This window comes from Dendrobium catenatum, unplaced genomic scaffold (genome assembly GCF_001605985.2).
Source record: "Dendrobium catenatum unplaced genomic scaffold, ASM160598v2 fragScaff_scaffold_594, whole genome shotgun sequence".
Lineage (NCBI taxonomy): Eukaryota > Viridiplantae > Streptophyta > Magnoliopsida > Asparagales > Orchidaceae > Dendrobium > Dendrobium catenatum.
In genome coordinates this window covers 802166-815090 of record NW_021319056.1, presented here as the reverse complement: position 1 = coordinate 815090, position 12925 = coordinate 802166, and the positions used below count along the sequence as shown (strand labels likewise).

Sequence of the window (12925 nt, the reverse complement as noted above, 5' to 3'; positions counted from 1 at the left end):
CTTACACTTTTCTCTAATCGAGTTCAAGCATCATTTATTTTCTAATTTCTAGGGTTAGGGAGTTCGCTGCTTCCCTTTGTTTATTGCTTCTTCTTCCACCTTTCTTCCTGATATAAACAAAATAATTATTAAATAAAACGAAAGAGATATTACTCCTTTCCGATTATTTAGTTTGCCACCAGGACCATATGGATTGGCAACAGATTGGACTTTCCATGCTTTAATAGAATTCTGAGGAGATAAGGACAAAGCTGTAAAAATGACATCTTTGGTGTCAAAGAACTTGTTGTATCAATCTAATGGATTGATAGTAAGAGAATAATTTTGCAAATTTTAATATAAATTAAATGAGTTATAACGAAAAGGTCAACTAGAGCTGGAATAAAACTATCATTATAACTCAAATAAAATCATGTAAACTGAATATAAAATCATTATTATAAGTCAAATAACAAGAATGGTGAAATTCGCATCTCAATATTTCAATTCAATGATTAGATTAACATCAGGTAAATCTCAATTTTTCTTCATGATCATTTCAGGGAACCTTACAATCAAGAAATGTATAACACAGATCTTTTAGCCACCAACCAAGCAAACCTAAACAAAGTAATAAAAGTTTCACCAATTCCCTCATATGATCACGATTATGCCAAAACATTGCCAAAGGAATCTCATGAGCCTACACGTACAATATTAAACAATTGAATAGAATAACAGAAGACCAACTAGCCAAATTCCAATAACATCAAAAATAATGCCAGAAGGAAGAACCTAGCTAACAGTTGAAGTAATAAACAACTAAAGAAGCGAAAAAAAAAATAAAGCTGAAGAAGGGAGGGGAGGCCTCCTTGATATTGGGCACGAGTAAGACAGGACATGGTAATGCAATGCAGGTGTATTGATTCTTAATAATAGAAAGAATAGCATTTGTTAAAAAATAAGATGATAAAAAAATCAACTTGGGTGATCTGAATCAGTAAAATGGAGGGTAGAAGACAATGAGATGGAATAAATATCGTAGTAACTTGGAAGAAAAAGTAATGACAATCTAAAAGTTTGTATTTGTTGGGAAAGCAATGCAGGTGTATTGATTCTTAATTTTTATTTCATAGTTCATTTCAAATATAAAGTATGCATATGATGTTGATCCAATTGAGAATAAGTTATGTTCTCCCATATTTAGTGTTCCTCCATAAATTTGATTAACTATTAAATGGGCTCAATTCAATCAGCATTATAGCCAATGCAAGTGTTGACCTGTAATGACTCACCCATGACCCTAACCACCCATGGTTTACAGTTAAAGATGTTGTGCAAATAGTTGTAGGAGAGCACAAAATATGAGCTAATATAATTCAAAGTTGGTAGGCCAGAAAATTCCAAGACCTAAAACTTGAAGTTAGAGAGTTTAAAAGTAGTGGGAAATCTCTTTTAATTTTTTTTTTTATTAACTAGGTAACAATAGGGCTACCGAAATTTTTGTAACTCTAGTCAATCAATTTCTCCCATAAGAATGAACATTATTTCTTGCAATATTAGAAATTTTAAAAGGCTATATTATTGTTCGATTGATTTTGTGCTAATACAAATATGCCTATATAAAGGCAAGAGAATAAAATAATAATGGAAATACAATAAAATAGAATATCCTCAATAAAGAGGATATATTACATGAATAAATATGATAAATTTTTACTATAAATATTAAGTAAATATTTATTGCACTCGTGTGTAAAATTTTCTCTTGATCAAATATAAATGAGAATATTTTAACATAATCGAATTTACTTGAAAAAATATTTTCTCAAGATCATAAGCAACGATGCTGTCAAAAGCTTTACAAAGACAAATAAATATTGAATCATTAATTATAGATAGAAAAGATCGAAATATAATTTAATTAACTTTATTAAGCAGATGATCAACAACTCTAAGCTCAAGATCCAACTCTCCAACATATATAGGACTTAGACCTATTACCTCATACTCAAATTGTCGTAATTCTAATTCTCCACTCATATTAAACGACTTAACAAAACAGCTGCTTTGTTTCATGAAACAATTTTGTCTCACAACTCAACATTTTATCAAAGAATGAACTTCCTAAATGTTATGCATGAGAGAAATAAATTCAACTAAACAAACTTTCTTAGCTTTTAGCTTGATTGTGTTGTAATTCGGAAATCTTAACTTATGTTTTGATGATAACAAATATTATTGGACTTTGTATAGTTTCTCCTACTTGTTATTATTACATATGTTTTTTCTGTGTATTAATTAATATTTCAAATATAACATACACCAAGCAATGCTAAAGGATCAAGGCTCAAGGTTGATTAGTATATGATTGATTTTTGTAAGAGTTCGTATTTTTATTTTTCTCGAGTCAATATATTGTAAAAGGTGTATGTTAGCTTAACAACCGGGCACAGACATGTGGAGCAAGTGAAACACAAGGTTTTAATTTTTCCTGAAGCTCGTATTGGACGGTCTTTATCATACTGTATAATATGTTCTTTCAAAATTTAATTAAAATATTTAAATTAAGAAAATGAAAATTGAAATTAAGATGAACTAATCGTACTATATGATTTGTATCGTATAGGACTATCAGTTTATAATTAGAAATTATGCATTTATGCTGCCATTTAATATTAGGCAATATTTTGAAAGAGAAGTCAAGGCATCAGAACATGACTTATAAGTTATAAGCATAAGAACATGCCTTAAAAGCATCAAAATATTCCCTGGCACATAGAATTTAAAAAGATTTTAGTCCCTTATCTCTCCAAGCAGATATAATTTTATCATACATGCTCATTTTTCCTTATATAATATCAGTTAAATTGTAATTGAGCATGTGTTAAAATTACTTAAATTTCTATAATAGTAGGCAACAAAAATTTCTACTAAGCAAAAATATACATTTCTAAGAAATAAATAAATTACCAGAGATCATGTAGAACATTATTTAAAGACTTTAATGGAACTCTAATATAATTTTTTGGAATCCATTTAATTTTTTGTTCAATAATAACCTTACAAATTTCAAAATCCCCATTGTAAAAATTTCAAAAAAAATATTTAAAATGCTCATAATCTTAATCTCTATAATATATAAAAAATTATGGGGTGAAAGTTTTACCAGTGCAAAGTTATACCTATTTCTTAGTAATGAAAATAAAATTTTTAAAAAAAATTTTGATAAAAATTGCGAATTTTTTAAAATTGAGATAAGTATATACATATCTTTAGACGAACAAATTTCTCAAATTTCGGAGTTGTCAAATATAAAGATTGTTTACCTTTCCTGAACTCTTCAGATATAAATCTACTCTTCTTTTCAAAAAAGAAACCACTAGAAGTCTCGCTACTGAATTTCTTCCTACTAACATTCCACCGCTGCTATGTAGCCGTCAGATCATTCTCTATCAAGCGAGCTATCTCCACAAGCTCAGAGAAATAAAAAAAATGAAATGACACCTGAGGCTGTCTCAAACTATCTCGAAGTTTGACCAGCCAGTTTTTTATCCGACCCGATTTTGAATTTAGGTCACTTTTTCCAACCCGAACCTGACCTGGTTCGAGTAAGTTAAGCCGATTCAACTCGAAATATAATACATTAATTAAATTGCAAAAAAAAAATACATATATGATACATTAATATTGCATCGACATATATTGGCATTTGGCAAGTGGCAATAAGTAAATTTCATTATAAACTTTACAATTTTTACATGTTTACATAATACATTATAATTAAACTCAAATTACATAATAACTTACGAGCACAAATTATAACTTACAAGCTTATATTACAAACTAAATAATCTAAAACTACAAACTCAAATATAAAAATTATAACTTATAACTTACAAACTCATATTACAACTTACAAGCTCAAACTCTTACTCCTCAAGTTGAATTCATTGCAAAAGGAAGATTGTTAAACACTTAAAAAGTATTAAACATATAATTCTAAATTATGATTTATGAGATAGTACAACTAGAAAGCTTTAATGAATAACTCCTCCAACTCATTCAACAATTAATGAAAAGTGAGTAAGCAATGAATATTTGATATTTCTAATTCTCTATTACCATCCGGGGCGGCAATTTGCATTAAGCTTAATTTAGTATATGTTAGATAATACAGTATATGCTCTTGATCTAAGCTAACATGTATTTTTACATTTTTCATGTTTAGTATTTATCCCCACCATTGACCACAAATACAGAGACACAAAGAGGTAATAAAGCGGTAAGCCCTAAAAATCCGTGATGACTGATGTCAGCTAAATGCACTGGCACCGGCACTGTGTACCCAAGTGGTTTGCACTTGAATTTTTTTTCGTACAATTCATCGGCACTATGTACCCAAGTGCCCAACCGCTATGTTCCCAAGTGTTACAATGATGATCAATAGAGAGTGGACCATCAAAGTGCTCTATATTCTACACCACAACACTATGTGATGCCACAACACTGTGTGTTTGAGCACCACGACATCATTAGACTGAGGCTTGGGCTCCGCATTACTTAAAACTAGCTTCATAATGCTTTGATCCGTACCATACAATTTTTTTTCTCATTTTTCTCAAGGATTGCATCCCTTGGAGTTATTAACTTGACGTTCTCGTGTATTGTGAGTGGTTATAATAGTAGAGAGTGATAACGGTGCATGTAAGAAGAGAAACAAGGAAAGAAAGAGAGAGAAGAGATATATGTACTTATTTCTTTAAACTTTTATTGTAAATTTCTTCGTGTGGTGTGACCCTGTTGTTTTTTCCTTGTTTGAATTTTTTCACATTAAATACTGGTGTCATTTACTTTCTATTGCTTTTAATTTATTTTTTGTTTCATCGAGGTGTTTTGCTTTCATCCCCAACATATATAAATATTAATGAAATTAAAATAATGCAAAAAACCCTTGAATAGATGAAATTAACATATTTCTTAAATCAATTGAACCCATTAGGCCAAGTTATTATAATGTTGAATTAAATGTTGGCCTGGTGGTGTCACAAGAGCAGCCTAAATTATCAACTTTATAATAACAAGAAAAAAAATGTTATAACCAACAGTCATTAACAAGAGCTCTATCTAGTTTAATATTAAAGGGATTGCTACTTTGTTGATTAAACAAAATATAAAAATGACCAGTAGAGATAAGATCATGAACGCTAATATTGAAAGATGAGATTACTAAAATCACAAAGCTTGCTATTATGAATAATATGTATCCTAACATTCTTATTACTAATTTGCATCAATTGAAATCTCCAAAAAGGACTGAGGGTAAGTTAACATTAGCAAACAACAAAAAATGTCATTCCAAAGAAATAACCTGTTAGAATGAGAATTAGATGCATAACCATAGAAACTTAGCAAATATGGCAGCCAAATAATAAAAAAAGCATCATGGAAAAGTTGACTAGAATTGAAATAAATATAAAATGAGATAATAGAAGAGTTTTATTTAAGTTAGAATCTACATGGACTAGAAACATCAAAGTTGTTAAAGGAACCTTCATTATCAAATACCTTATGGTAAGTTATAAAATACAAGTCTGCAGTTGAGTTAGGATAAATTTTAGCTTCTAGAATGCACAACATATTTAAGTTATGGCAATTAATAATATTTTTTGCAACTCATACTATTTTCAAGACGATTAAACCCTCTCACATTCCAAGATGCAATATTGGAGAATTGCATTAAGATTTACTGTTTGAAGGAATAGCCTTTTTGATATTTTTGGACTTGGCAGGTTTAAGAGTTTGTTAAGTAGTGGAATCTCCAATAACTTTAACATCTTTATTCATATGATCTATTTCCGACTGCAAAGCTAAGAACTTGTTGTTAGTAGCCACCCCACTAATTGCTAAAGAGAAATTGATAGGTGAAAGTATCTGAGATAGAAGGATATCATCAGATGGATAATTAAGATTAGTAAGATGTAGTTTATCTAATCCAATCAGAGCCTTAGAGGTCTAAATATGATCATAATATAGGGTAGCAGGTCTAGGTGAATGAGCAACCGGGGGGGGTGGTCTACAGGTGGGTTAGAAATCATAGGTTGTGGCTTTTGATGGAGAGAGGTTGGGGAGGGGAGGTTGTTTTGGGATTATAATTTGAGGGAGCTGTTTACAAGGTTTTCTATTAGTGCTCTTCCTTTAGGCCTATAAATAGAAAATTCTTTCACATGATGAATATAACAAAGATTTTGGGGATGAGCCAAAGAACCACAACTAGAGCACAATATATGTTTCTAGTCATATTGAACCCTCAAGATAATATTTTTCTCCCTAATGAAGATGTGAATCTTATCAGGCAAGGTAGCATTATTTTGAACCTGAATGCACTCTGGCAAATGTTAAACGAGTTTTCATGGTAGTTAAAGCGTCGACAACAAGGGGAGTACATATAACACTAGCAAATTTTGAGATACCTTCGGGGATCCAACAGGGGATGGGAATGTCGTGGATCTTAATCCAGAAAGGTACGAGTTTTAATACCTCACGCCTAGGTCTATATGGGGGGCCATTTTTACAAAATAAACAACTTGGCAAGAAAAAAAAATCAAGGACTACCAGTTTAAACCTTTTCATAATCATCATGAACAAAAAATTTAAGCAAAAAAAAAAAATCCTCGCTCAAAGAGATCAAAGTTAACATACCTTTAAAGATCGAAGTTTTTTTTATTGAAGCTAAAAGAGACTCATAATAGAGCCTTTTTCTAATTATGTAGCCTACAAGTAAAAGTTCCCACTCCTTAGATCCATCCGTGATTTCATCATTAGAGAATTGAACTATATTATCTTGAGACGGGATATATGAAAGGTGAAAGTTCTTAATAGAGAGATTGCGTTCAGTGAGAAGTCCTTTCCAGTTCAATGAAAGAGGATCAACAGAGGAAGAAGAAGATGAAGGATTTGCTTGAGAGCTAAAGTTAAGAGATATGAGAGGAGAAAAATCAACCAATGAAATTATAGCCATCTCAAAAAAAAAAAGTAAGAGACAAACAGGAGAATCTCTTGAGTAAGGAGGGTAGAGAGGGAATAAGGCGGTTATAGTTTGCAAAAAATCCTAGCATAGGGCTCTCACCAAAGGATAAACTGAAGAAACTAACATGGAAGATAGCCTAAGGAGTTGCTTTTCGCATGTGGCATGTTACTATTACTCTCAAAATCTCGACGAAAATTTTGAAAGCATGTTCTCAAACTTTTATTTTTAAGATTTTAAAGATAATGGAGAAGCGAGACCCACCATAGATGACTAGAGACTTCTCGGATCAAAATAACCTCGCAAAATGCAATATAAATTTGTCAACCAAAACCCCTAAGGGGCTGTTTGGCAACAAGTGGGATTTACTAAATCCTATAAATCCAAATTTAGTAAATCTTGAGGGTCCTAAATCCTGAAAATTGTTTGGTATGACAAATATTAAATCATGAGAAACTATTTAGTAACATATTTTAGGATTTATGATAGTTATAGATTTAAATGTGAAAAAGTTAATTAAAAATTAAAAATAAAATTTATAATTAAAATTTTAAATTGATCCGCTATGAATTTAATAACATGTTAAATACAAGTTAATTATTAATTTTAATTTTAATTATATTCAAAAATTTATAATGATAAATAATTTAATTTGAAATTAGCTTTGTTGCTGGCTAGAATATATGTGGCGACAAAGTTAGAATTTTTCATCTCACTATTGTACGGATATCCAGCACACAAACAAAAGAGAAATAAAATACAAGATTTTTTACGTGGAAATGCCTTAAAAGGGAAAAACCATAGGGCCACGCTTAGCTGGAAGAATTACACTAGTATTTGTTTAAATTACAAGAAGCTGCATCGTCCTTAAAATTTAGGACGATCATATTACAATAATTAACTTCCGAATTGAAATTCAGTTGCAAACTGATATCAGAATGTTGGTGTCAGAAAATTGGTGTATGTTGTTTATCGGACAGAGTTCTAACGTTACTTGGAAGTCGGGAGGAACTCTGGCGCACTTGGAGGTCCGACGGAACTTAGACATCACTTTGAAGTCGGACGGAACTCCCGCGTTACTTGAAAGTCAGGAGGAACTTTAGCGTCACTTGGTGGTCAGACGGAATTCCGGGTCACTTGAAAGTCGGGTGGAACTCCGGCGTCACTTGAAATTAAGTCGGGCGAAACTCTGGAACTCCAGCGTCACTTAAAAGTCAGGAGGAACTCCGATGGTGGTCGAGAAGGAGCTTCTTCCTTCTCTTCCCTCCCTACTTCTCTTTTTTTCTTCTCCTCTCTTCTTCTCTTCTCCTCTTCTCCTCTCTTCTTGCTTGGGTCCCCTTTTAAGAGAAATGAGGGGCTATTTATAGTTTTCTGAGAATGGTATGACTAGTAAATAGGAGGAAGATCGGGGGTAAATTTGGAGTTGTTTGAATGGACGGCCAATGTTGAATCCCTTGATCATGAATCGTTTATCAGGCACTTGAAGGCTCCAAAGATATCAGAATTTGACGATCTTAGGCTCGTTGGATTCGTCTCGTTTATCCGCTCGATTCGATTATAAACATGCCATATTTGAAAACTGTTTGGTAATCCAAATTATAAATTGAACATTCTAAATGTGCTTCGGGTCTTTGATTTGAACTATTTTGGGCTCGGATTGACTTGAATCTGGTGTAGTTGGGTTCGTGTTTTCGAGACACTCAGTTAGATTGTAAGTTTGCTAAAATCAAAGTTCAGATGGTCCCATATTTAATTTTTGAAGCTTCCAACCTGATTTTGCCTTGAGATTCGTGCTTGATCAAGATATTTTTTTTAAGATGTATCAAGCATAATTATTAAATTATTAATTACTGATTATAATATTATTTATTAAATTACTTGTTTATGTTACACTATCAATTATATATTTTAAGATTTATTAACTAAACTAATTATATTAATATTTATTAATTAATTATTCAATTAAGTTAAATAAGATAATTAATTTATACACTAATTATACTAAAAATTATTTAATTAATTTACTTAATTATTAATATTTTAAATTATATTAATTAAGTTAATCAATAATAACTTAGAGGCTTTTAAAGTTTGCCTCTTTTCGTCGTTGCAGTTCGGCTTCATTGCTTCGCAGGAGGTGTAGAGATAGCGCGCGTAGCTTCTTCGGCTCTTTCGTGGCTGTTCGACTACGCTCCTTCGACGACTTTCCCTTTTTGTCGGATCAGAAGTTACGAAATTTTGATTGGAAGCAACAACTGGAGCTCGCTGGCTGTGAAGGTAAAACTTTCTCCCTTTCACGCGCTTCTTCGGCCAAATCCCGTAAATCCGCCGAACCGAGGGATTTAGGGGCTGTTTGGTTGTCTGAATTAGGAGTGTAAAGTAAAACAAATACATGTATTTACTAAATTAGGTTGTTTGCTTAACTTTGAGCGCAACAAAAGAAAACTGCCCGATGTATTAGGCGTGTATTAGAGTGGCTGTTTTGCGGGAATTCGAAACCCGCTCATATTGAGTGGGTTATAAATACACTCGACGAAAATGCCTCGTCGTTGCTGTTCGGCTTCATTGCTTCGCAGGTGGTGTAAGATTTCACGAGAGGCTTCTTCGGCTCCTTCCTTCTTCTTAGACTTCGCGCGACGACGATGTTCCCTTTGCCTGCCTGTACGATCGGAAGTTGCGCCATTTTCATCGGAAGTAAGGACGGGAGCTCGCAAGTTCGCATCGTCGTTGTTGTTCGGCTTCATTGCTTCGCAGGAGGTGTAAGATTGCACGAGAGGCTTCTACGGCTCCTTCGTTCTTGTTCTACTTCGCCCCTTCGACGACGTTACGTTTGCCTGATCGGAAGTTGCAACATTTCCATCAGAAGTAAGGGCGGAAGCTCGGACTTTCTGAAGGTAAATTTATCCCTTTCGCGGTATATTTCGCTCCTTCGACGACGTTCCCTTTCATATCCTAAAAGAGAGAAACTAGCCTCTCTATTTCTCTCACTCTCTCTCTCTCTGGTTTCCTTCCTGCTCTGCTTCTTCTGAAAACGCTGAGATATACAAAGAGAAAGAGAGAGATGGAGAGCAGAAGCTTCCCAGTGATTAACATGGAGCTTCTTGGGGGTTCTAAGCGCTCGGTCGCCATGGCTGTTCTTCGAGATGCCTGTGAGAACTGGGGATTCTTCGAGGTGAAGCCCTGCTCTTACTTTTTGTCTCCCCTGATTTTTTTTTTCTGAAGATAAAATGATAGTAATTGGGAGGGCTTTTTTTCTTTTAGTTCCAGTGCTCTATATGAAGCAAATTTTATTAATATTTATATCATTTCACAAAAAAAAAAAAGCTCTAATTTTATTTTTCTTGAAATGATTTTTTAACGATGATAGAAAATTGTCAACAAGCCCATTATGGCATCTCCATGTGATTTAAAAGTTTCTACATAAGAAAGATCTTATATTATTTCTACATGTTTAAAATTACTCAATAATGTGAGCTTCCAAGAAACATGGCGCTTTTATAGACTAGTACACTAGTTATAATGACAAAAAAATATTATAAATACACTACTTTTACTTTATTTTGGATATATCTAACCAAACAAAGGAAACCGTTCTCCTGCGTTTACTTTGCAGACAACCAAACAGCCTCAAAGTATTTAGAATGCACTATATTTATTTTACACTGTATTTTTTTACACTGTTTTTACTTTACAGGCAACCAAACAGCCCCTTAGTAAATCCCGGATTTATGCCGTAAATCCTGAATTTTTTTTGGCTGAAATCCGGGATTTATCCATCGCCGGGATTTAACGCGCGCACAAAAACCTACCAGAACCCCTAACATTATCCCCTTCGCGCGCAGCATGGCAGAATCCGAGCATGGCATCCTCAAATCCGTCGAGCTACGCCTTCTTCGTTGCACCATCTCTGGCGATCTCCCTCTTCCTTCATGTTCTCCACATCCCAATCAGGAAAGCACTCTCCATCCTCTAACATATGACGTACTCGGCGCCATCGAACGTGGGGATTACGCGGCGGCACTCTCATCAGATGCTGCCCGTCTTGTTTTCAGCTTTGCGAATTCCTGGGAGTTCGACGACTCAACCACTTCCGCCGCGCTTTTCTACAGCCAAGTAGAAAGGAGCATCGACGCTTTTCTTTGCGATGGTGCCTACGAGGAGCCCTGGCTTCGAGTTCTCGACGCGAGGGTTGATGCCAACACGGAGTATAGGGTTGCGGTGGTGCTTTGTCTTGGAGTTGCAGCCCTTCTGGCTTTCCTGCAACAGAATGTGACCGGGTGAGTATCATTGGCCGGTTCCATGCCCTTCTATGGTTGCTTGATTTTAGAAAACATGTTTTGTAGAACGGTGGGTTTACTAAGTTCCGTCATTTGGCTTGAAGCATTCAGAAGTTAATATGGATTTTTATTGAGTGCTATGATATTGTATAGGGTGATTTTATTATGTAGAGTTACATGAATATTCAACAAACATGCATATCATTAAACTGAAGCTTAGAAAGTGACATTTTGTATAAAGTGCATTACATGGAAGTAGTTCTTAAGAGAGTGTTGGCATATTTATTTGATAAGTAGGGCCGTAGTCGGTGGGCGACGGTGTTTAGAAGGATCGTAGTCGGCAGGCGGCAATAGTCGGAAGGACCGTAGTCGGTTGGCGACAATGATTGGAAGGATTGTAGTCAACGGGCGATGATGATCGAAAGAACTGTAGTTGACGGGCGACGAAGATCGGTGGGATTGTAGTTAGAGGTCGACGGTGGTCGGAAGGACAGTAGTCAACGAGTGACAGCGGTTAAAAAGACTGCAGTCGGCGGGTGACATGTGATGCCCCAGAATCTAATTTGGAAGAATTATTCTTTTATATTTTAATCAACAACCATAGCTACCTATTTTTTTATCAATATCAATAGCAGTTAAAATAAAAAAAATAAATCATAACATCAATATATACATTTGTATTCAATTCTCAAAAATTATATACACTACTCAGAATCTATACAATCATGTCATAATTATTCTATAATGAGTATAAAAGAATAACTAAAACAAAAATAAGTAAAATCTGAAGAATCCTGACCTATCATGAGTATAAAAGAATAACTAAAACAAAAATAAGTAAAATCTGAAGAATCCTGACCAGTTTCACACTTCTGATCCTCTATCTTGACTTAAAATCATTTAACCATATATAATAAGCTAAAAAGTCCATCAGGTCACCAAAACTTACAACTGAATTCAAACACGGTAAATGAGCAATATGCATGTCAGGGATTCAAATCATAACAATAATATTCATATGATCATTGAATTAGTACAGAAATAGTAAAATTTACATGTAGTAGTAGTAAAATCTATAAACTGTAAGACACTGCGATACATAATCCAGTAAAGTAGTAAATCAATACGAGTGTCAAATTTATAAAATAATCGTCGTATTTATAATACCAATTAGTACATAAATCAGATAAAACATCAAATCAAAATATTAGTAAATATTGTTTAAATCAAATTAATGTAGTAAAATCATATAGGAATATACATATATTATCAAGTTATTCTATATCAATATTAAATAAATATCTTAATCACATGTTAAATATATGATCCATATCACTTGCTTAATGAATATATCATATTTTTTGTATTAATAAATCAAGAACAATGTTAATAATAAATCTGTATAATAATATAAATAATGCCTCAATAACATTCATTTCAGTAGTAATACTAAACAAGTAAGAATTCTAGCTATCACAGTATTTTTCAGTATTATATTAATGTTAGTAAACCTTTGACTTAGTAAGCTGAGTCGTCACTCTTTGCCCGTCGACATAGTAATCATCTCCTTATAACTCTCAATCAGTGTATCACATGAATTAGTAGCGGATAGCACCAAATCAAAATATTTACAAGAAAGTCC

At 33.4% G+C, this 12925-nt stretch overlaps 1 protein-coding gene across 1 annotated transcript in view; it reads left to right on the top strand.

The window, feature by feature from the left end:
• Positions 1-10784: 10784 nt before the first annotated feature.
• LOC110115961 (tetratricopeptide repeat protein 27 homolog) overlaps positions 10785-12925 on the top strand; it is a 31984-nt gene continuing 29843 nt past the window's right edge. Inside the window, exon 1 of the mRNA XM_028694920.1 lies at positions 10785-11283. Within this exon, the coding sequence (XP_028550753.1) occupies positions 10850-11283 (434 nt within the window). The 5' untranslated portion in view covers positions 10785-10849. The remainder of the gene's footprint in view (positions 11284-12925) is intronic.